This window comes from Gopherus flavomarginatus, chromosome 9, assembly GCF_025201925.1.
Source record: "Gopherus flavomarginatus isolate rGopFla2 chromosome 9, rGopFla2.mat.asm, whole genome shotgun sequence".
Lineage (NCBI taxonomy): Eukaryota > Metazoa > Chordata > Testudines > Testudinidae > Gopherus > Gopherus flavomarginatus.
The window spans coordinates 20,214,338-20,239,125 of NC_066625.1; the positions used below are offsets into that span (position 1 = coordinate 20,214,338).

At 41.3% G+C, this 24,788-nt stretch overlaps 1 protein-coding gene and 1 long non-coding RNA gene across 3 annotated transcripts in view; one reads left to right on the top strand and one right to left on the bottom strand.

Annotated features, from left to right (window-relative positions):
- Window positions 1-5,081: 5,081 nt before the first annotated feature.
- Window positions 5,082-7,439, bottom strand: LOC127058184 (uncharacterized). Of its 2 annotated transcripts, none has more exons than XR_007776303.1 (3): window positions 7,363-7,439; window positions 6,655-6,759; window positions 5,082-5,340 (listed from the first exon to the last, which is right to left on the bottom strand). It is a non-coding gene; the product is annotated as an uncharacterized LOC127058184 (long non-coding RNA). The 2 variants fall into 2 exon arrangements; XR_007776302.1 differs by having other exon boundaries at window positions 7,330-7,433.
- A 372-nt stretch (window positions 7,440-7,811) lies between these two features.
- The window catches only part of PDXDC1 (pyridoxal dependent decarboxylase domain containing 1), a 52,384-nt gene continuing 35,407 nt past the window's right edge, over window positions 7,812-24,788 (top strand). Inside the window, exons 1-5 of the mRNA XM_050967724.1 lie at window positions 7,812-8,009; window positions 19,858-19,931; window positions 20,508-20,573; window positions 22,361-22,444; window positions 23,627-23,773. Coding sequence (XP_050823681.1) covers window positions 7,989-8,009; window positions 19,858-19,931; window positions 20,508-20,573; window positions 22,361-22,444; window positions 23,627-23,773 — 392 coding nt within the window. The 5' untranslated portion in view covers window positions 7,812-7,988. The remainder of the gene's footprint in view (window positions 8,010-19,857; window positions 19,932-20,507; window positions 20,574-22,360; window positions 22,445-23,626; window positions 23,774-24,788) is intronic.

Genomic DNA, 24,788 nt, shown 5'->3' on the forward strand with positions numbered 1-24,788 from the left:
AGCTGTTGTAATGGGTGCTCTTTTAACCAACCTCGGTGAGTTTGGTCGGGGTGCCTGGGCAGACATGGATGCTCCTGGCAGACCTCGGCATAAATAGGAGTGACTCCAGGTCATACTCTTTTTAAGTTTCGTACCATGTAGATTCAGTCCTAGCTGCAGTCGTACTGCACCGTTCTCTGGTGAGCAGCCAGAAGACGAGGATGGCTAGCAGTCGTACTGCACCATACTGCACCGTACTGCCAGTCTAAGATATATAAGAGAGATGGAGTGGATCAAAACAAAAGACCAGATTTGTTTTGTATTCATTTACTTCCCCCTCTCTGAATAATGAGGAGAGGGATAGCTCAGTGGTAAGCACTGGCCTGCTAAACCCAGGGTTTTGAGTGCAATCCTTGAGGGGGCCATTCTGTCTGACAGTTGTTTGTGTTTATCTGTGATGCAAACCCACCCCCTTTGTTGATTTTAATTCCCTGTAAGCCAAGTCACCCCTCCATCAGAGCAACAGCAGACAATCGTTTCACACCTTTTTTCTGCACAGAAACCATAGCACGGCAAGCATGGAGCCTGTTCAGATCACCACAAATATGAGCACTGTAAATACCATGCACATTATCCTGCAGTATATGCAGAACCAGAACCTGCAAAAACAAAACCAGGCGAGGGAGGCAATGGCAGCACAGTGACGAGAGCGATGAGGACATGGACAGACTTCTCTCAAAGTACGAGCCCCAGCAGTGTGGACATCATGGTGTTAATGGGGCACGTTCGTGCTGGGGAATGCCGATTCTGGACCCAGGAAACAAGCACAGATTGGTGGAACCACATAGTGTTGCATGTCTGGGACAATTCTCAGTGGCTGCAAAACATTCGGATGCATAAGGGCACTTTCATAGAACGTTGTGACTTGCTTTCCCCTGCTCTGAAGTGCAAGAATACCAACATAAGAGCAGCCCTCAGAGTTCACAAGCAAGTGGTGATAGCCCTGTGGAAGCTTGCAATGCCAGACAGCTACCAGTCAGTTCGGCATCAATTTGGAGTGAGCAAATCTACTATGGGGACTGCTGTGATCCACGTAGCCAACGCAATAAAAAAGCTGCTATCAAGGGTAGTAACTCTGGGAAATGTGCAGGTCATAGTGGATGGCTTTGCTGCAATGGGATTCCCTAACTGTGGTGGGGCGATAGACGGAACCCATATCCCTATCTTGGCACCGGAGCACCAAGCCAGCGAGTACATAAACTGAAACGGGTATTTTTCAATGGTGCTGCAAGCACTGGTGGATCACAAGGGATGTTTCACCACATCAACATGGGATGGCCGGGAAGGGTACATGACACTCGCATCTTCAGGAATTCTGGTCTGTTTCAAAAGCTGCAGCCAGAGACTTTCTTCCCAGACCAGAAAATAACCGTTGGGGATGCCTATAGTTATCCTTGGGGACCCAGCCTACCCCTTAATGCCATGACTCATGAAGCTGTACACAGGCAGCGTGGACAGTAGTCAGAAGCTGTTCAACTATAGGCTGAGCAAGTGCAGACTGGTGGTAGAATGTGCATTTGGATGTTTAAAAGCATGCTAGTGCAGTTTACTGACTCGCTTAGACCTCAGCAAAACCAATAATCCCATCCTTATTACTGCTTGCTATGCGCTCCACAATATGTGTGAGAGTAAGGGGGAGATATTTATGGCAGGGTGGGAGGTTGAGGCAAATCGCCTGGCCACTGATTACGTGCAGCTAGACACCAGGGTGGTTAGCAGAGTACAGGAGGGCATGGTGTGCATCAGAGAAGCTTTGAAAACCAGTTTCATGACTGGCCAAGCTACAGTGTGAAAGTTCTGTTTGTTTCTCCTTTATGACCCCCCAACTTGGTTCACTCTACTTCCCTGTAAGCTAACCACCCTCCCCTCTCCATTTCAATCACCACTTGCAGAGACAATAAAGTCATTGTTGCTTCACATTCATTCATTCTTTATTAATTAATCACACAAATGGGGGATAACTGCCAAGTTAGCCCGGGAGGGGTGGGGGAGGAGGGAAGGACAAGGCCACACTGCACTTTAAAACTTATTGAATGCCAGCTTTCTGTTGCTTGGGCAGTCCTTTGGGTGGAGTGCCCAGAGCCCCACCCCCCACCACGTTCTTGGGCGTCTGGGTGAGGAGGCTATGGAACTTGGGGAGGAGGGCGGTTGGTTACACAGGGGCTGTAGTGGTGGTCTGTGCTCATGCTGTCTTTCCTGAACCTCAACCATAAACCGGAACATATCAGTTTGTTCCTCCAGTAGCATCAGCATTGCCTCTTGCTTCTGTCACCAAGCTGATGCCACCTATCATCTTCAGCCCACCACTTATTATCTTCAGCCCACCACCTGTCCTCGCATTCATATTGTGCTTTCCTGGACTCTGACACTGTCATAACTAAAAAGGGAAGGGACCAGCCCTCTTGTGTACAATACTATAAAATCCCTCCCGGCCAGAGACAACAAAATCCTTTTATCAGTAAAGGGTTAAGAAGCTCAGGTAACCTGGCTGACACCTGACCCAAAGGACGAATAAGGGGACAAGATACTTTCAAATCTTGGTGGGGGGACAGCTTTTATTTGTGTGCTCTTTGTTTTTGGGGTTGTTCGCTCTTGGGACTAAGAAGGACCAGACATCAATCCATGCTCTCCAAATCTTTCTAAACCAGTCTCTCATATTTTAAACTTGTAAGTAAAGGCCAGGCAAGGCATGTTAGTTTTATCTTTGTTTTCTCAACTTGTAAATTTTCCTTTTTGCTAAGAGGATTTACCTGTTTGCTGTAACTTTGAACCTAAGGCTAGAGGGGGTTCCTCTGGGCTCTATGAATCTAATTACCGTGTGAAGTTATTTTCCATCCTGATTTTACAGAGATGATTTTTACCTTTCTTTCTTTAATTAAAATTCTTCTTTTTAAGAACCTGATTGATTTTTCATTGTTTTAAGATCCAAGGGGGTTGGATCTGCGCTCACTAGGAATTGGTGGGGGGAAAAGAGGGGGAATGATTAATTTCCCCTTGTTCTAAGATCCAGGGGATTGGATCTGTGTCCACCAGGAACTTGGTGGTGAAGTCTCTCAAGGCTACTGAGAGGGAAATACTCTAGGGGGAAGATAGACAGAGTTTCTCAAATAACTCTTACAGGATTTGGGTGGTGGCAATAAAACCAGATCTAAGCTGGTAATTATGCTTAGAGGTTCTCATGCAGGTCCCTACATCTGTATCCTAAAGTTCAGAGTGGGGAAGGAACCTTGATACCCTTTGAGATTTTTTCAAATGTTTGGGCATTTCATCTTTTGGAACGGAGTTCTGATACCATGGATTCATCTCCCCATACAGCGATCAGATCCCGTACCTCCCATTCGGTCCATGCTGCGACTCTTTTGTGATTCTGGGACTCTATCATGGTCACCTGTGCTATTGAGATCTGCACTCACCTTCAGATTGCCACACTGGCCAAACAGGAAATGAGATTCAAAAGTTTGCGGGCCTTTTCCTGTCTACCTGGCCATTGCATCTGAGTTGAGAGTGCTAGCCAGAGTGGTCACAATGGAGCACTGTGGGATAGCTCCTGGAGGCCAATACTGTCAAATTGTGACCACACTACCCCAAATTCGACCCGGCAAGGTCGATTTCAGCACTAATCCCCTCATCGGGGGAGAAGTACAGAAATCGATTTTAAGAGCCCTTTAAGTCGAAAAAACGGCTTTGTCGTGTGGACGGATGCAGGGTTAAATCGATGTAACACTGCTAAATTCAACCTAAACTTGTAGTGTAGACCAGGGCTAAGACTGCTAACTCATTCCACAGAGGCCACATTTCCACTGAAATGAGTATAATTTACCATTAAATAACTCATATGTGTAGGAGATTATACCAGCACCTGGTGAAATCATTTCAAAGGAAAATCCAATAAAGATTAGAATACCTATGAAACAGATGCACATTACCTGTGTATTGCTGATGTAGGTTGAGAGCCTGACAAATCTATTGAAAAGGACACCTGTTATCCAGTCAAATTATAGATCTTTTAGGGTTACAAAGGCTAAAAAAAGGGGGAGGCGGAATTGTGTTTGTCCCTTAAAAGTTTTGCCCAGTATTTAAATCTGCAATCTCTACAGCCAAAGGACAGACAAGTTCTAGGTGCTGAGAAGACATTTGTAGATCCCACCAGCAGAATGCTTTGGGCACTACTGGAATTAGACAAAACTGATTGTCTTTTCTGAGAGAACTGCAGAATTAGTGGGTGAAGGAGGAGATAGTACATCCACATGCCATATATTTGGATATTATTAATACATTTTAGACTGTATCAGAAACATTCCTAGAAAAAATAATTCAAATAGGCTTGGGAAGGTTTTTAGGCCAAAATCTGGCTAAAAATGCCACAAGAGAAAGAAAAATGACAGACAGCAATGTATTGCATTTAGGGTATGAATATTGTGTAGGGACCAGGGATCGCAATTAGGTATGGTCTTATTTAATATCTTAATTATATGGAAGTAGAAATTAATAGCATACTATTGATGATATTTGTAGATTACACTAAATTGAGATGAATAATATAAAAGGATCTAGAGCAGTGGTTCTCAACCTATTTACCACTGTCGGTTGCATATGCAGCTCTCTATGTATTATGTGATTGGGCCGCGGGCTGAGAATCACTGGTCTAGAGAGATTAGACACACACACAGAACATAATATGAGGTTTAACTGGGGAAAATATAAGCAAACACATCTGGGGAGAAAACAGAGACTTTATGCTGCCTGAATAATAAAACTCGTAACTTCATAGAATGTGTGAATCATGGGAGATCATTATGTACTAATCCCAGTCTCTTCTGCCCTAGACTCAGCACCTTTGAAAATTTACCCATTTAATTCCTTCATGTTCTCTGTCTGTAAAAAGGGAATAATGTATTTCCTTTCTCCACACTTTGTCTTGTCAATTTAGATTGCAAACTCTTTGGGACTTTCTCTTACTATGTGTTTATACAGTGTCTGGCATAGTAACCTCCTTGTGATAAATAAATAAATACAAAGAAATACAAAATTGTAACAAATAATAATGTAATGCACAATTTTGCACTGGCTTTAATTCTATTTGGGGGAAAATTGTTTATATTCCAGAATCAACAGTTAACATGCAAACATTGGGCCCAATCTTTCTCCAAGTGTAGTAAATGGCAAATCTAGAACAGGATCAGGCCAGTTAATTTGAGTGTTCTGCTGACATCCTTTGGTAATCCCAGTGCACCTGAAAATGAAGATGTCTTGATCTGTGGCAGTTTCAGGGACCAGTGTAGAACACAGATGTAGGAGGCACTGAGAAATTTGATAGGACAACCAAGGTTTTTTTAAAGGCTAATGACAAAACATTATTTTATAAAATACAGTTTATCTCCCAAAATCCATAATAATAATAATACTCTTCTGAAAAGGACGTTGTCTTGTTTTGGTCTTTTGACAATATTATGAGCACCTTCAACAACATTCTCTCTCATGCTGGCAGTTTTGGAAGCACTACTCAGGTAGAAGAATGGAGGGGATACACTGATGGAAAGAAAGCTGCTAATATGTTATTGTTATATAATTATCATTTATATTTATATTATCATAATACCTAGGGGCCCATATTATGGGCCCATCCACACTGGGGTTCAACAGAGTTAGTTTCTAAACACTGGATAGGCTGCACAGATGGCAACCAACCATATTAGAACCATGTTTTAAAATGTATTCCACTTAGATGGAAATATGTTTATGAAATTACTTTAAACATGGTTCCCAGTGTCTGTTTAAAGATTAGCGTAGGTAGGGCTTAAAACAGCTCCTAGCTCTTGCATAATAAAATACATAAGCTAGGAAATGAAAATGTTTTGTTGTTCATGATACAGTTAAAACCATGTTAATTTCAGCTTCATTGACATTACAGAGAGAGAAAATCAATGTTGCCAAATTTTGAGAGAATAGAATAATAGAAGCACCAATTGTAAAGGAATCCAAGTAGGTAGACCCCTAAGGATGGGAAATATCTTCAGCTTTCAAAAAGTATGTTGCAAACAACAGCCCAATTTTGCAAAGATTCATACATGTGATTTTCCCACTGACTTCAATGAGAATATTCAGAGTGTGTAAAATTAAACAGATGCCTAAATATTGCAGGATTAGGACAGATCCTCATAAGAATTGAGTGCCTGGAATATGAGCTCGGGACCAGGCATTGAGGGATCAATCCTGTATTCCTTGCCATCCAAAACTACCTTTGAAGTCAATGGAAGTTTAGCCTACAAATTACAGAATCAGGCACAAACAACACATTTTAAAATATAAAACTAAAATCCATTATAAAATTATTCAATAGTGTCCTTTTAAATTACAATAAATGTTCTCTTTCAAAAAAACAGTAGAGCATAGCAATAAAACTTTGACACATTTCTGTACTTAAGGACTTAAAGAAAAGAATTCAAGCTTTTAAATGTTTGATAAAAATCTGCTAAAGACAATACTTTCAGCCTATGGGACAAATCTCTTTTCTTTTTTTGGATTAAGTTATTATTTCAATTTAAACAATTCTAAATGCTCTACTCTGAGCGAGCACTTGACATTGTCTGCACAGGCTTTGAATGTTATGATTACTTTTGCTAAATGCTGGATTAACTGCTCCAGCGGATCTGATGCATGGACAGCGAGTGTCACCTTCCCCAGCCAATGTGGGGCAAAATATGGACAGGAGGCAACCATCTGCGGGTTGAGAGGGATAGTTCAATGTCTTGTTTCCCATTTAATCATAGGTACATAAGACTAGAAAAGATAATCTGGATCACTGAGCCCACTTCCTTGTTATTGCAGGCGACTCCCTATAAGCCACCTTATAAATCTATCAAACTCCATCTTTAAACTAATTAGATCAGGGGTCAGCAATCTTTCAGAAGTCGTGTGCCGAGTCTTCATTTATTCACTCTAATTTAAGGTTTTGCATGCCAGAAACCATTTTAACGTTTTTAAGTCTCTTTCTCTAAGTCTATAACTAAACTATTGTTGTATGTAAAGTAATTAAGGTTTTAAAAATGTTTAAGAAGCTTCACTTAAAATTAATTTAAAACGCAGAGCCCCTCTGGACTGGTGGCCAGGACCTGGGCAGTGTGAGTGCCACTGCAAATCAGCTCATGTGCTGCCTTTGGCATGCGGGCCATAGGTTGCCCCCTGAATTTGATTAATCCTGGCATCCTCTGGGACTAGCAAGGAAGGTACAGATTAATGCCGACTGCGACAATGACAGTTTGTGCACTGACAAATTCATTGCGCACACACCTCTCAGCAGCAACGGGTTCCCTGCAGGCTCACCCTGGGCTGGGCGCCGTGGCGATACAAATACCTGTCTCCCGACCAGCAGCAGCCCCTCAGTCCTGGAGAGATTTACGTTAGTCTCACTGCCACTGCCACGCCCACCCTCCCTGCCGGGGCTAGATTCGAACCGGCACCTCCACGGGGCGCTACAGAGCTTTTCCCTGCTATCAGACTGGTTCTGGGCGCGGTGCACTGCAGAAGCATTGCGCATGCTCAAGCATCCTCTCTTCGGTGCCACTCGCCTCTGGAATGTTCTATTGTCTAAAAAGCGGGGGGAAGACAATCAGAAGTGAAGGGGTTACTTTTGGTGTTGAATACGGAGGTCAGTTCTTCCCGCATTTAGCTTGCTGGCATAGCTGCTTGTTTCCGGGTCCGTTGAATGGCGGCTGCCCGGTCTGCTTGTTGTTCCAGCCCTGTATTCTCCCAGATTGGTACATCCCACTTCTGTCACAGACGACTACGGGTGCTTGGAAGGCCCTGTTCTCTCCGTCCCCTAGGCGAGCGCGTTCCCTTCCTTTTCCCTCAGCTGATCTCGTCAGCGCTGCCAGCGTGGAGCCGGCTGGCCGGCCGAGAAGCCGGAAGTGCCCGGAGGGGAGGAGTCGCACCCAAGAACTCGCCTGGCCATGGAGCGCTCCCTGGAGAAGGTCCGTGGGTGCGGGAGGGGGCATGGGGCATGGCTGGGGGTGCCGACGCAAGGGGGCGCTGAGGGACGAGGGGGAGAAGCCTTGAGGGTGTGTCTAGTGTGAAGGGGCAAGAGGGTGCCTGATACAAGGGGGGAAGGGAGACTGGGGGCCAGCCTGTTACGAGGTGAGCGGAGGCAGGTAGGGGGGAGCCGGTCTGACACAAGGTGGGGGAGGGGCGGGGCTGCTATAAGGAGCGAAGGGAGATGCGGGGACCGGGCTGATACAAGAGGGGGCAGGGAAGGGAGGCTGGGGGGCGGGGTAGTGTTTTGCTAGTGAAGAGCTTATCCTCCCAAGGAGGATATACTGCCCTGCTAAGAGGCGCTCAGTGCGTAGTGAAAGTGCCTGGTAGGTAAGGGGCGGGGTAGGGGAGTCCTACCGCTTTTAGAGGATTATTTTGTAAGCCACAGAAAAACATCCCCTCCTTGACTGAGAAGCCATGGAGCGTTCGGAGCTAGGGTGTGCAGGTTTATGGTGAAGGATGGGGAGAAAGGAGAGTGAGGATCCCCCCCCCCTCCTCCATTGCCTCCTTGTAACTAAATATAAATTAAATAATGTATTTGCAAGCAAGAAGCCAGGGCTCATCTTTCATTCGCCCCTCAACAGTGTATGTTTGAAGAAGAGGGGATTAATTGGGTGACTGTTGTTCAGTGTTTTGTTGTTCTGTGTATCAGATGATCTGATGACACAGGGCCCTTTATGGTGTCCCAGAGCTACCCAGCCCTTCTCAATGGATAAAGGGCGAGTGACATTGGTTTAGGCATACTCTAGAACAATGGCTCTCAACCTTTCCAGACTACTGTACCCTTTTCAGGAATCTGATTTATCTTGTGTACCCCAAGTTTAGCCTCATTTAAAAACTACTTGCTTACAAAATCAGACATAAAAATACAAAAATGTCACAGCCCACTATTACTGAGAAATTGTTTACTTTTTCAGTTTTACCATATAATTATAAAATAAATCAATTGGAATATAAATGTACTTACATTTCAGTGTATAGTACATAGAGCAGTATAAACAAATCATTGTCTGTATGAAATTTTAGTTTATACTGGCTTTACTAATCGTTTTTATGTAGCCTGTTGTAAAACTAGACAAATAAGTAGATGCATTGATGTACCCCCTGGAAGACCTCTGCATACATCCATAGGTACACATGCTCCTGGTTGAGACCCACTGCTCTAGAAGGGACCACCTCAAACAAGGGGAAATCATCACATACTCCCACAAACCAATGGAAAATATCAGGAAACTTATCTGGAGATCATGTAAGAAACTCCAAAATGTACTGGTCTCTCAAATATCCTGAGTCTAGTGCCATTGCAAACAACTTTGGTATGAGCAGTCAGTTCATGTCACAAAGCATTGAGTCACAGACAAAACAAAAAACAGTTTCCAGCCATGCTTCTTAGAGCTCAAAACACTTGTGAATCTGCTTATGTTTTGAGATACCTTTCACTATTCTTCTCCCTTTGGGAATATATCTGTGTGTGCACTTAAAAAGAGGTGAAGCTTATTTCCTGAGAATATTGGTTTTGAAGAACAGGATAGTGGCGGGAATGTTAGTTAATCCCTTTCTCCTTGTGCACTTGATGTGATGGTTTTTTCCTTTTCGTGCTTCCTGTTCTGCTGTCCTACACACTGAACACACAAGTGTGAACCCTGTAAAGCCCACAAGTCACTGTTAGAAAATTCTGTGCCCTCTGTCACAGTCTTTAAGTGGGTTCACCAAAATAAACCAGAGAGCAGGGCCAGCATTAGACTCGCTGGGGCTCAGGGCAGAAAGCTGAAGCCCAAGCTGCACAAACTTATCTTTGTGGAGCCCTATGTGGTGTGGGGCCACAGGCAGTTTCTCCATTTGCTACTCCCTAATGCCAGCCCTGGCTTTTAATCTACTGGGTATGCAGAAAAACAGTTGTGGCACAGGTGAGCCATGGAGATTTTTATAGCATGTTGAGGGAGATGGGCTCAGAAAGAAAAAGGTTGAGAACCCCTGCTCTAGACCAGTGGTTTTCAAACTGAGTCACGACCCAATTCTGGAATGGAAGGGACTGGATCGCAGCAGCTCTGGTCAGCACCGCCAACCGGGCTGTTAAAAGTCCCATCGTTGGTGCTGCCTGGCTAAGGCAGGCTAGTCCCTACCTGTTCCAACACCGCACTGCGCCTCGGAAGCGGCCAGCAGCAGGTCCAGCTCCTGGGGGACAAGAGGCGGGATGGTATAGGGCTCTGCATGTTGCTCCCACCCCGAGCTGGGGGGAACACGGTGTCTGCGGGCAAGAGCTGTGCGGAGCTGCTTGTGTGCCTCCGCCTAGGAGCTGGACCTGCTGCTGGCTGCTTCTGGGGCATAGTGTGGTCTGCAGTGCCAGGACAGGTAGGTAGCTTGCCTTTGCACCTGTGCTGCGCCACTGACCGGGAGCCACCTGAGGTAACCCCACACCCCAATCCCCTCCCCCAGCCCTGATCCCCCCCAAATGTGGAGCCCCTTCCTGCACCCCAAACCCTTCATCCCTGGCCCCACCCCAGAGCCTGCACCCCCAGACCAGAGCCCTGACCCCATCCTCTACCCTAACCCCCTGCCACAGCCCTGGGGCCCCCCCAAAACCTGAAGCCCCCTCCTGCACCTCAAACCCCTCATCACCAGCCCCACCTCAGAGCCGGCACCCAGAGCCTGACCCCCTCCCACACCCCAATCCCCTGTCCCAGCCCAGAGCCCCCTTTCATACCTTGAACCCCTCATTCCCACCCCCACCCCACAGCCCTCACTCACCACAGCACCCCAACCATCTACCCCAGCCCTGAGCCCCTCCCATCACCCAACCTCCCCATCCCCAGCTCCATTGGATCGCAGGCATCAACAATTTTCATCAACTGGGTCACCAGGAAAAAAGTTTGAAAATCACTGCTCTAGAAAACTACTACAGAGTAACACTCATGGTAGCATGGTACACCATTGAAATACAGCAGGTGCATGTAGAACAGGTCTCCTGCTACCATTCAAGTCACAAGGGAGTAATTGTATTACATGTTTAACCAGATGTCGTCTTATCATTCATTGATATTTATCATCAGTTTTTGCATAACTTTATTAAGAATATTATATATTTTACGTGTGGTTAAGAAAAGTGTAGGCAGTTTTTCTACTGCTACGTAACATATACTGTATACACAACACAGTAACTTTGATACTTTAGTTTTATAGCTTGTTTGGGTATCAGCTAGGTGAGTAAGATAGTGAAAGCCAAAACATATATTTGTGGTGTTTGCTTAGTGTTCATTTTCCACAATTTGACTATATTTTAAAATCTGTTGAGGAGAGTAATATTGTGAAGGTTATGTGGTAGGCCTGGAGAGCTCAACATGTTTATTCCAAAGTGCCAACAAAAATTACAACACTTGATCCTGGTTCTAAAGGATTCAAACTGCTTGAGTGAGGTTTAATTACAGTTAGTAGTTCATAATGCCATCTACTTTCTGCCTATGGCTAGTTGACTGCATAGTAAACTATGCAGTTATTTAAAGAATGTGCCACATTATGACAGGAGTTTTCTTCACATCTTGTAAAGTCAATATCCTAAATTACTGCCAAACTAATGGAAAACTTCTTTTTACCTCATTTATTATGCTACCACAGTAGAGCCATAAAAAACATAGTTTTGGGGTTAAATGTTAAAGGCTGCCATAAAGATGGTTAGAGTTTCTTCTGTATTTGTTTTTAACCTAAGGACTTGTCTCTACTGAGAGAAAGCACCATGTTAGAAAAAGTATGAGCTAAGATTGAAAAAATTATCTAAGTTAACTCCTTATGGAGGACCCTATAATTAACCAGGACCAGTTAGTTCATTTTTAAACATAACCATCTGTACCCACATTAGGTTCAAAATCATGTTTAATAATGTGTTAACACAATGTGAGTTGTGTTTTTTCAGAATACATGAGGTTTAGGAGAGTAATGCTCTGATCCTGTAAAGAATTAAGCTTGTGCTTAATTATAAGCACAAGACTATTCCGAAACCCTTCTGAAAACTTTCCATTATATATGTAAAAAAAAATTAGATCGATATGGAGAGTCATACTCCACACTCCTCCTTTTGCATACCTTGTTTTCTTTTGTTGTTTTTTGCATGGTGAAAGCCCTGCACTCTATTATGTGATAAAATTTTGTTTTCCTTGGCTTAAAACTTGCTGCTCCTCTTGGAAAACTTCCCAGTGGCGAGATAGGTAGAGAAGTCAGAAAATGGTGGATGAACAAGTTGTGTGTGCTTTCTTTAGATGTAATGGTAAATAGTTGTTAAAAACGTATTGGAGCTGGCCAAAAAAAACTTCGCAATTTGTTGATGAAAGACACATTTTCTACTGTAAATTTTCACCAGAAAGTGTTCCATTATTTGACCATCACTCACATATATAATATGGTAGTACTTATAGGCCCAGTCTTGTTTGTGCAGGGTACTGTACAAACGCAGATGCACGTCAGAGGCCAGATGAACAAACGTTTAAGAACTGCAGAAATTGTCCGGTGGTGCTGCATGGGAGATCAATACAGAGTAGAGCCTCAGACACAACGTGTAGAACAAGACAAATGGACTTTTGGGGTGAAGAAATTCCCAGGAAAGCTGGAGGATTCTTTTGCTCTATTGTATGACACATTTCCTGAAAGATTTGCTGTTTGGAACCTCACAAGAAGTTGGGGTTAAACTTAGAAACATGCAGTGGGTTTAAAAAATAGTCTGACTAACACAAATTAGTAACTTTTTTCATTTGTACCTTGATTTTTCCAACACTTTCCTCAAAATTTAGCTTGCTAAAACTTCAGTCGTGACTGGTACACAAGTGGCCAGGTGCCTCTTGTGGGATTTTCACCTTCCTTTGTAGCTTCAGAGTAGGTGGCTCAGTAGTCTGTTACTATATGGCAATGTCTGTGTTTAGAATTGCTCATTGTTTCCCTAAACATGGAAAATGTATTTTGGTTCCATGTCCATCCTGTGACTTTTGACTCTTCTGTTGTTCCTGTTATCACTACAATATCCTGGTAACTTTTGCTGAAAACTTATGATCACAGACTTGTGGGTAGGAAAATAATAGGGACCAAAAAAACTCAAAATACACTTATAAGTAAAAGCAAAAAAAAAGTGTGAATGAGCTCTAATTGTGAAGTAGATAGATTGATTGTCTTCCCTTTCCTACCCCCTCCCCCATTTCCCTGCAAGCTATTTTTCATGTACCTGCTTTGGTTGCAAACTTGACTTGGTCTAGTGAATAAACCTTCAGGATACTATGACTTTAGCTGAGAAACAGATCAGTGTTATAAACAAAGCATCATTTATCATTGATGATAAAACAGAGAGTAACAATTTGCAAGCAAGGCATTTCTGAAGAGAAAATAACGTTATTTAATTAAAATAAATACAAATACACTATATGTGTCACAAATTATGATGAATTTTTTTTTGGAAGCATTTACAATACTACAACTTGTTCTTACAAACTATTCCTTTATGAATATAGATGTTTTTATGAGTTGTGTTGAGCAGTTCTAGGCGGAAACTAGATTCTGCTGGCCTGTCTAAAACTGTACTAGGAACGTAAAATGAAAAAAGTGAACAAAAATGAGAGATTGGCTTGACACACCATGATTGTTTTTCACAAAGCTTAAGTCTCATCCCAGTTAGAAAATAAGATCTCTCACACTTCAGCTGTTGCCAAGGGTTTGAGGCACTAGCTGCACAGCTGGAAACAGTGTAAAGCCTTAAAGGAAGGCCAAAGCAGGATGTCTTTGCAGGAAATGCAGACATAAACAAAAACTGGATTATTGAAGCAGATAATGGGATGATTATGATTTGAAGGAAACAAATGATAAAAGGCGAAATAGGCTATGAACTCTCTATATTTTGGTGGACTGGAGGAGGAGGGAGGCTCCAAACTGTTAAAATCCCTGCTGAGGGAAATGGTAGTTGATGAGCTGTATGCTTTCAAGTTTCAGTGCTGTTTGTTATAACCCAAACAACTAGAGATACAGAGACCTAGTATGATCAAAGTAAAATGCCTCTGATTCAAGGGTAAGGAATTTGGGCTGAAAATAACAGGATTTTCAGGTAGTGTGATCTGAAAGGAGAATCCCATTTTGACTTTGCCCCTAATAGCTATGATGAGACATAGAATGAGATCCGCATCTGTGTCTATGTGCACTCCATGTTTTTGTGACAGTAACAGCCATACTGGATGAGACCACTGGTCCATCTTGCCCAATATCCTGTCTTCAAACAGTGGCCAATGCCAGGTGCTTCAGAGGGAATGAACAGAACAGGCAATCAAGTGATCCACCCCCTGTTGTCCAGTCGCAGCTTCTGGCAATCAGAGGGTTAGGGACATCCAGAGCGTGGAGTGGGTCCCTGACCATTTTGGCTAATAGATATTGACTGACCTATCCTCCATGAACTTAACTAATTTTTTTTTTAAAGCCTATTACATTTATGGCATTCACAACATCTCCTGGCAGTGAGTTCCACAGGCTGATTGTGCATTGTGTGAAGAAGTGCGTCTTTTTGTTTAGTAGGCAGCAGGTTGAAAACAATTTCAGTGGGTGACCTCTATTTCTTGTGTAATGTAGAGGGGGAAATAACCCTTCCCTATTTGCTTTGGCCATACCATTCATGATTTTATAGACGGCTATCGTAATCCCCCATAGCTGTCTCTCTTTCAGGCTGAATAGTCAGTCTTTTTTTAATCTCTCATAGTATGGAAGCTGTTCCATACCACTAACCATTTTTGTTTCCCTTCTCTGCACCTTTTCCAGTTCTACTAAATCTTTTTTGAGATGGCTCAAACAGAACTGTATGCATATTCAAGATGTGGGCGTACCATTGATTTTTATAGTGGCATTACGATATTTACTGTCTTATCATCTATCCCTTTCCTAATGGTTCCTAACATTCTGTTAGCTTTGTTGATTGCTGCTGCTCATTGAGCAGTGGTCTACTCTGTTCATTCCTATATATTTTGTTCTCTGGTATTACCACATCCCTTTTATCCTCATGTCACCAAGCTTTAGGGATGCCTATTATGTAAATATCCTCATTTAATGCCAGGCACTATAAACTTCTAGCATTTGTATATAAGCACTTGCAGGGCGAGCTTTATGAAGGGCGGGGGCCCGATTTGAATACCTGGCGGCGGTCCAGGGCTTCGGCAGCACTTCAGCGGTGGGAGAACTGCTCCGGGTCTTCTATGGCACCGAAGGACACCCCTCTCCCCCGCCGTTGAAATGCTGCCGAAAACCCCCGGAGCAGACCCCCCACCACCAAAAATGCCGCCGAAGACCCGAACTGCTGCCAGGGTAAGTAAAAATAAAAAAAATAATTAATTAATTTAAAAGGCGCCTAAGGCGTGGGGCCCAATTCCGGGGAATCGGGCGAATCAGCCTAAAGCCGGCCCTGAGCACTTGTACATTTTGTCAATCTGCGTTCATATTATAGTTGTATGGGACTTTTACATTTGCCTATTGATTACTAGCTCATACCTGTACTTTATCAACTTCTTTCCTATCCCCTTCACAAGGATATCGAGTTCCCCCTTCAATAAATTGATCCCTGAGGGATGGCAGCACTCTAACCGTGTGCTCCTCCACACCTGTCAACACTTCTGCCAGCCCTTAGTTTAAAAGATCTTCTACAACCTTTTTAATTTTACATGCCAGCAGTCTGGTTCTGTTTTGATTTAGGTGGAGCCCATCCTTACTATACAGGATGACTTTCTCTTCCATCAGAGGACCCTGAAGCACTTTACAAACAGTAATTAAGATCCCTGTGAGATAAATATTATTATTCCCATTTTATGTATGGGGAAGGTGAGGAACAGAAATGCCTTGCACAAGGTCACATGAAATTAGTGGAAAGAAACTCTGACTTTAGTGGGCTTTGGATGAAGCCTGCAGTCAATCTGTGTCGAACTAAAGAAAAGAGCCCATGTTGGGCTTACTTCCAGTCCCATTCTCTGTTAGAGGACATGCTCGCCCATGTTGGAGAATGGGGATAAGGAATGTCATCACTGGATGTGGTTTCAGTGTCATTGGTAGGGAATTATGCTTGATTTTTCTGAATCATAATTGACTAACTTTCTTTAATTTTTAATTTAAGTTTTGTATTGTTAAAATCACGTACCTTAAATATACTTTGAAAAGTTCAGAAAATAAATATTTCTTATCCAGTTAGCAATCAAAATAAGCAATAGGGGATTTTAGTTCACAATGAAGTCCACTTAAAAAATCAAAGGCTTTTTGGCTTTTATGACATCTCATGTAACTTAGAATAACTTTATTTCATGATGACAGAAAAGTGGCTGGAGCAAACATAAGACTTCACAGGCTACATAATCTACTAGTTGTACTGGCAAAAGGCTTGCATATATGATAGCTATAGTTGAAAAAAAGACAATGTGTTTGTGTGTAGGTGGAAAGGTAAACATTGCTAAGTTTTTACTTAACACATAATTGCAGCAGAGAATTTGTGAGCTGTTTTGTTTGTTTATAGTTCAGTATCACAATGGCTGTTACAGATCATTCGACGAATGTCACCATTCAGGACAGATCTGTTCAGGTATTTTGCATGCAATGCCAGAAAAAGATTTCTAAGGTTGTTTAACACAAATTATTTCCTTTCAGTGTGGTGTTTTTAATGTTTTCTGAATACTACTCAGGCTTTCATGACTCCAATATATACGCTTCTATAATCAATAATATTCTTCAGTCAGTTACTCTGCATAAATATTCACTTATGGATTTGGAAGTTATTTTATTTAAGTGTGCGAGATCGCTGCAAAAGTTTTTGGATTTGGTGCAAGGAATGCTATGAAAACATCAGTGGAGCTGCATGGACGTTTTCCTAGTAAATATAAATAGCATAACTGGATTCAATTTTTGTTTCTCTATAGCGACTCTTATGCCCATCCATTAATGTTATCTTAAAAACTTGACTACAAATCAACAGTCTGATGTTTTGAATGTCAATCTATAATTATGTGTCAGTTGCTATTTCCATGATAAAATTTTTGGAGCTTTCATTTCATTTTTATAGGTGTGGAGTCTTCTACCCATTCCACCATTATCACTCCTTGCCTCCACATACATGGGTTAAATACATCTCTAAATATTGTCATAAAAGTAGTCTTTAAAATGAGATCACTGTAAACTGAATTTTTTCTGAGTTAGTCCTTGAGAAGGAAATGGCATACAATACATACAAATTAATATTCCATCCATCTTTTGCAGTAATAAACATGCCTGCATTCTGTTCTCCTTCGCCCACCCAAGTGTGCCAGTATTAGTGATGATGGCAAGCACGTACAAGCCAGTGGGAGTACTGTTTCTCAGCTACTGTAGCAAAAGAGTAAGAGTCAGTATATCCCTACAGTACTATTAGTACAAGGTGTTTGTTGTTGGTTGGTTTTTTTTTTTTTTTTTAATATCGTTAGATAAAAATGGTGCACAAAAATGTTGAAGGCTAAACTACTCCTGTGGTGGAAGCTTTGAGCTCAAGACCAATTCTGTGAAGGTGGACTAAATCTCAGTTTTTAGATGATACAGCTTTTGCCTATTTTTGGGAAGGTGGGGATGGGGGTTGATAAGTTTGGTCTGCAGAGGAAAAGAGAGAGCCCCTGTAACAGGATCTCCCCAAGCTCAGCATCAAAACCTGTCTCTGCCTCAATTTCCCAGCTCAGGTAGTTTGGCTGGCTGGCTGCTTCAGTGAAGTTTTCACCAGTATCAGTGTTTCCTTTCATTTTCCCAGGGATGCATATATGGTTCAAAAAGAAACACAGCTTGGCATCAGTCAGAACAGGTCCTGCCACCTGGCTAGTCATCGGCCTCTGCCTAAGAGGGCTTCTGCTGCTGCTAGCTGGTGTGGGAAGCCCCTTTTCAGCACCTTTTTCTGACCCAGAGTCTCCTGCAAGAGCTTCTCCAATCCCATTCATAATTAAGCTATGTGTGTTGGCCTTTTATCTCATCAGGCTGTAGGCAGTTGGCTAGTCACAGGTAGGGACTATAATCCTAAGAAACTTGGGCTATGTTTACTTTGCAGCTGGGAGAGAGCCTCCCAGCCCAGATAAACTGATTTATGGTAGTTGGGCTCATGCTTGTGCACTTAAAAATAGCTGTGTGGACTTTGCAGCACTGGTGGAGCTTGTTTGGCTATCCCAAGACTCTGCTGGTGCTTTAAGGTCCACACAGCTATTTTCAGCATGCTAGTGCAAATCTGTTTGCTTTGGCTGGGAAGTTCTCACAGTTGCAGGGTACATGTATCCTTAAAGGGCCTTTACACTCTGTGACATGCCCTTCCACAAACATCCATTGTAGGCTAATTCATGCAACAAGTTCAGGCTATTTAGAGACTATTTGCCTATCCTGGTAAGAGGAAGAGTATAATTACAACTGTAGGAGGATGAGACCACTCTGGCGATACTACTAGTCTTGGTTGGACCAGATGAAGATGTAACAAGTTCTTAGCCTTTGTCAACTAGAGGGAAAATCTCCTACATAAATCAGCATTGAAAATCAGGTTAAGAGAATATCATGTTAAAAAATGCAAGGAAATAGAGTTAAGATTGTTAGTCTGTTTTGAAAATTAGGGTAGTATAGAGGCACATACTATAATCTTTCAGATTTGTGTTGTAAGGCTCTTGAGCCGTAGTGTGAACTTAAGGACAGAGTGACAGCCTTAAATTGAAACTTCCTTTCTCTTTACAGTTGTTAAAATTAATGTAAAAGTTTAGCCTCTTGTTTTTGACTGCCCCTATAATTGATAGCTTAAGCATGTTTAAGGACCTCTCAGTTTAACTCTCAAACTAAATATAGGAATAAGATGACATTGCAGTGTATGTGTAATTTTTTTTTCCTGAAGTTGAAGTGGAACACTACAGTCAGGTTTTCAGTCTCTTACCAAAACTTTTAGTATTTTGGGTCTTCGGAGGATGAAAGTTTCCTTTTGCTAGGGATGACGTTCGTATATCCAGTGTTGTCTCTGATTCCCCTATTCCTCCTTCATGTTGCTCTGAACCCCTCGCTGTTGTATCATTAGTTTTTGGTGAGGGTGAGAGCCTGTGTATCTGAAACTAAGCTGAATTTGTCACTCTAGTTTCTATCCCAGATTTTGCAGAAATTTTATGATGCATATCCCTTATCAGGATTTTTCAACAGGATATTGTATAAATTCTACATATAGACACTTTTTTGTAAATTATATGATCTTGCAAAGGCTTATATTTTTTCTTTACATACACAGGTTCATAGAAGTTGTAAGTGAGAGGTTCGTGGGGCTACAGAATGACTGTCAATAATAGCTACAGTTGAGACTGAAGGATACCACAGAGATGAATTTGCAGATCCAAGCTATATATAGTGGGCCTGATTTGACCACCATGAACTTTCCTGAAGTTTTTTCAATCTGGATTTCAAACTAGCCTCCTCCCTCTGCTGCCTCTTCTTGCTCTACTCCTTACTTCCCACCCCAAAAGACACAACCTGCAAATTTAAGTGTTTGGAATGAGTTTTGGTTTGCTTGTTGAAGAGAGGTTTGAATCTAGAGGTTTGCTCTGGATCTATCTATAATAAAATCCATGTTGCTATCCAGTATAATTTTTTACTTCAATACACAAATATTTATTAATTTAGTATACTTTGAGCTGAAGATTCAGTACTTGATATTTGTTACCAGTATGTAACTTTAAACTTGAGCTTATTCTGAGTGGTAAAAGCAACTGTGGGAGTACTTAGTGGCATTTGGGATTACCTTTCTTTTTTTTTTCTCTCCCCCAATAATAGATGGTTGACCCTACCTTAGCAGAAATGGGAAAGAATCTTAATGAGGCCATGAAGATGCTAGAAGATAATCAAAGGTATCTACAAAGAATAATGGCTGGAAGAACAGCAGATATGTTACACATGTAGATACTGATGCCAATGTCTTCAAGCAAGTGGAATGTTTTTTTTTTTCTACTAATTCTAGGACCGATCATTATCGGATATTTGTACTTAATTTCTGCCATATTCAAATCAAGAATGTTTCTTGACTGAGGGTGTTTGTTATTAATGAATATTTGCAGGGCCAATCCAATACATATTTTGTAGCATTCAGTCTAAATCCAACCAGGACAAATTTTCTAAAGGCTTTGACTTGCTCTTAGCATGTGATCTGCTGATAAAGGTTTTTACCAGCCTTATAAAGCATAGTCTTTTTAATTTTTTTCTTCTTAATCAAAGGAAAGTCAAATCAACAACTCTTTTTTTTTTAAGGCCATCCTTAATTAAATCTTATGTTAGGCTTGTTGATCTATTCAAACTGTATTCAGTGATTTTTTGTCTCTTGTGAACATGCCAATGTATTTTTGAGCGTCAAACTGCACTAGGAATTTGTTGCTATGCAATAAAAAGTTAAAATGTAAGTAACTCTTTTTCTTGTGTGTTTAAATTAGAAAAATTGAGGAAGAAAATGAAAAGAAGTATGTAAGGAACGATATTCCTGGACCACTCCAGGGGAGGTAGGTGACAATATATTCTTCATATTCAGTGTACAAACTCCAGGGGTGGCTCCAGCACCAGCACGCCAAGCGCGTGCCTAGGGTGGCAAGCAACGGGGGGCGCTCTGCCGGTCACCGCGAGGGTGGCAGGCAGGTTGCCTTCAGCGGCATCCCTGCAGAGGGTCCACTGGTCCTGCAGCTTTGGCGGACCTCTCGCGGGCGTGCCGCCGAATTCACGGGACTGGGGACCTCCCGCAGGCAAGCCACAGAAGGCAGCCTGCCTGCCATGCTTGGAGTGGCAAAATACCTAGAACTGCCCTGACAAACTCTTAAGTAAAATGTTTGCTATAATTTTGCAAGGAACTTATATACTATCATGAAAATTTACTTGTCCAGCCACAAAATCTGGTCTCCTGACTATGCCCACGATTGATATATTTTATTTATGGATCAAAAAAATTACTTACCCTTTGTGAGTAGGATTTTGTCTCACTGGTAGCTAATGAAGCATTAGTAGTTTGCAATGTTGTAGTTGTGTTGATCCCAGGATATTAGAGAGAAGGTAGGTGAGGTAATAATGTCTTGCATTGAACCGATTTCTGTTGGTGAAAGAGACAAGCTTTCAAGCTACACAGAGCTCTTCTTGAATTCTGATAAAGCGTTAGAGAAGATAATTTAATGGAGTTCTTTGTCTTTATTATATAGCATAATTTTTATGTAGATTTACTTATAGATCTGAAATATTGCGTTCAATGAGTTTGAGATGCACATTCAGACAGGAAATTCATACTTGAGAATGATATTCCACACTATGTGAGGCACAAAGCACCATGTTTAGGAATATGGTTGGCCTTCACAGAAAACTATACATCACTCAGCATAACAACCTGAAAGTTTACATGCTATGATTTGTGCATTAAATTGACTATTGCATCTGAAAAATAAGATTCAGGCTTGCATTGTCATAGTCTTTCTTCTGCGAAATCATTCATGAGCCCAGACTAAGACTGCAGTTCAGTTTCCATTCTAATTTAACATGGGTTTAACAGCGAAGAATATTGTGAACACACAACTTGTTTTTATTTAAAAAAAACAACAACTTGTCTTTCATGGAAGTTAATGAAACTGGTATGAATCGATGAAGTTGAACAGACTTGTAAGAAGTTGGGAATGCTTTTTATTAGTGTAACTGTTACCTCTTTCATACTTCCATTATTTTTCATTTTATTAATATAGGTTTTAATTTGATACTATTTCAAGTTGGGTTGGTGTGTGGTGGCTTTTATTTTTGCACTTCTAGCAGTTGTAAGGCAGCATAGTTCCAGAAATGGTTTCAAGAAACACTTTCTATTCACTAAAACAGATGTTTATAAGTAATCAGTGTATTTTAGAGATAATCATATTACTGAGAGATGTGCTCAACTTTGTGAGCTTGTGATTGGATCCTCTGAGTTTGGACATCCACTGACAATGTCTTCACCTGCAATCCAGCACTCCAGGGCTGAACGATTTCTTAGTCAAGCTTGTCAGTCCAAATCCTCAGATTTCAAGGGAGCCTCTATGTGGGCCAGTTCCTTAGGCCTGTTGAAATGCCCCATGTATAAGTCAAGAGGATCTGGACTCATTGATACAGCAGCCTTCCCACTATGATCCTGTTGTGTCCTCCACTGACAACTTTTCCCCACCATCCCAACATTCTACAGAGCAAAACCCTTGTGTCTTGTTGCAAAACAGTTGTAAGTGGCCTTTAGGATCTGTATCCTGAGGTACTAGAGTTGCTCATCTACTTACCATTTTTCTTTTCCTAGTGGGCAAGATATGGTGAGCATTCTCCAATTAGTACAGAACCTCATGCATGGAGAGGAGGAAGATGAGTCATCACAGTCTTACCGGTAATGCTAAATTGCATTGTTCTATCTGGAAGATTATAACTTTATTTGCTGTGATAATTTTTGAAGCCACAAATTGTACACTTACATTTTTTTTAATTAATTTTAAATTTGCAACAGTGTAAGCTGTTTTGACTAAACCTTTGTTACATTATACACTGAACCAGGAGAAAAAGTAAAATGTGGAACATACCTAATAGGAATTTTTTTAATAGTCTTGATAGCAAATTGAAATTGTGTTGAAATTATGTAACTATCCATGACTTGGTGGTAATGTTTTCCTCAAAATAGCCACACTCTTTACTGCAGTGAATTATTAAAAGCAGTTGTGTATAGTAGGGAATTATTCCTGGCTGACAACTCAATTTCTTTGAATTGTCCTGGACTTTATGAGCATTGCTTATGCTGCCTGCATTCTGTGGAAGCCTAATTTTTTGACTTACCTTCAGAATTTTTAGTTGCATCAGATATAGTATAGTTGTAAATTAAAAGTTGCATAGTAGCTCTGCATATGGATTTTTTTGTTTTGTTTAAAGTGGGGTACTCTGAGCCTGGGAATGGGAGTCACTGAATTCTAATCCTTGCTCTGGCACTGACTTATATGTAGCCGTGGGCAATACATTTAACCTCTCTCCTTCCATTTCTCCATAAAATGGTGATACTACTAGACTCTCTACCTGCATAGGAGTGTGGAAGATCAATATTTGCAAAACAGTTTAAAGATTTAAAATGTTATGTTAATAATAGTTATGAGAAAAGATATAGTTTAAACTTCCAAGTTTCATAGCGTCTACTTTCTTTTTTTGTGTATACCAGGCCTAGGCATATGTTTAATGCACACTAAAATCTTATTGTGAAAGGGCAGTTGCAGTTTTAATGTTAGTAGGTTGAGAGAAACTCTATGCTCCCTTTTAGGGTTTATCTCAGGTAGCTAAAAGGTGTCTAAACTACAACTGCCGTGTCTACACATGTTAATTAATGTGTTAAAATTCACCTTTTCTCCTAGTGTAGACATGGCTATTTTATACGTCATTCTGGTATATATTTGAAGAAAATATTGCATCTTAACCAGTTCTATGACATTCTGGGCATATCCAGTAAAAGGAGAAAACCTAAACCCATTATAAATATGCATGACATGTATCAAGCTGACAGTTATTCTCATACGATGTTTCTGGTTTGCAGACTTCAGAATGTTGGAGAACAGGGTCACATGGCTTTACTGGGACATAGTCTGGCGGCTTATATTTCAGTGCTGAACAGGGAAAGGCTGAGAAATCTTACAACTAGAATCCTTTCGGACACCACTCTGTGGCTTTGCAGACTTTTCAGGTAAGTCATGAATTGCTTATTTATGATGCAAGTTACATAGTAAAAATTGTTTTTTTAAAAAAAAAAAAAAAAGTCTGAAGTACGATTTGTTATCTTGATAGCCTTATGCCTTAAATTAATGGTACAGTGAAAGATCTTAAATACAGCACACTTGTTTACAGGATGCTGTTCTTGAAAGCCAAGAACTTGTCAATAATATACCAGTCATAAAAGTATGTTTTTTATAAGGAATTTACAATGGAGTTAGGGGCCAAAGTACAATAGTGGGTAGACAGATGGTTGATTATCCATTTATATAAGCATATATATGCTGTTGAGCCTTGTAGCGCTTTTAAAAGAGGTCTTCCAGCAAACCTTTCATTGGTTCTGCCTTAGACTTCGTTTAGTTTTTATGTATAGAACAGCTGAGGAATTTTCAGTGTAGCAAGTATATTTCCTGAAAGTCTACCTGAACTTGTAATTTAGATCCAGCGCTGGAGGGGAAAGAAAAGTATAAGGAATACTTCAGGTGAAAAGAAACTTAGTCAAACAGCTAGGTTATTTCCTTGTACGGCTTAATTTCATGTAAGATTCTTACTCAAAGTGCCTTAGTCTTGAGATATGCTTTAATGTACGTGAAAACAATGCATTTCTGGTGCCAGAGCTGGCTGACTTGCAGATTAAAATGAAATCTGGCTGCTGCTAATATGGGAAATATTTCCCATTTGGTAAAGAAATAACTTTTGGGTGGGACAAAGTTTCACTGATATCTCATTTAATGGTAATCTAGAGGTATTCCCTGTCCCCACAGTTCTTGAAACCTGGGTTGAATGACTAACCCTGGACTAACGTGGTTTGGACATGATGTAAAATACAGGATGTTAATTTGCAGACAGCAGGAAGGGTAATGGGGATAGCACATGGTGTTCAGTAGGACCCTTTACGGAAAAGTATGTTGATTGGCTCCAAAGAGTGGCTTATGCCAGTCCCCTGTCATGAAAGCACTGGCTATTATAGTATATGGCTATTATATGCT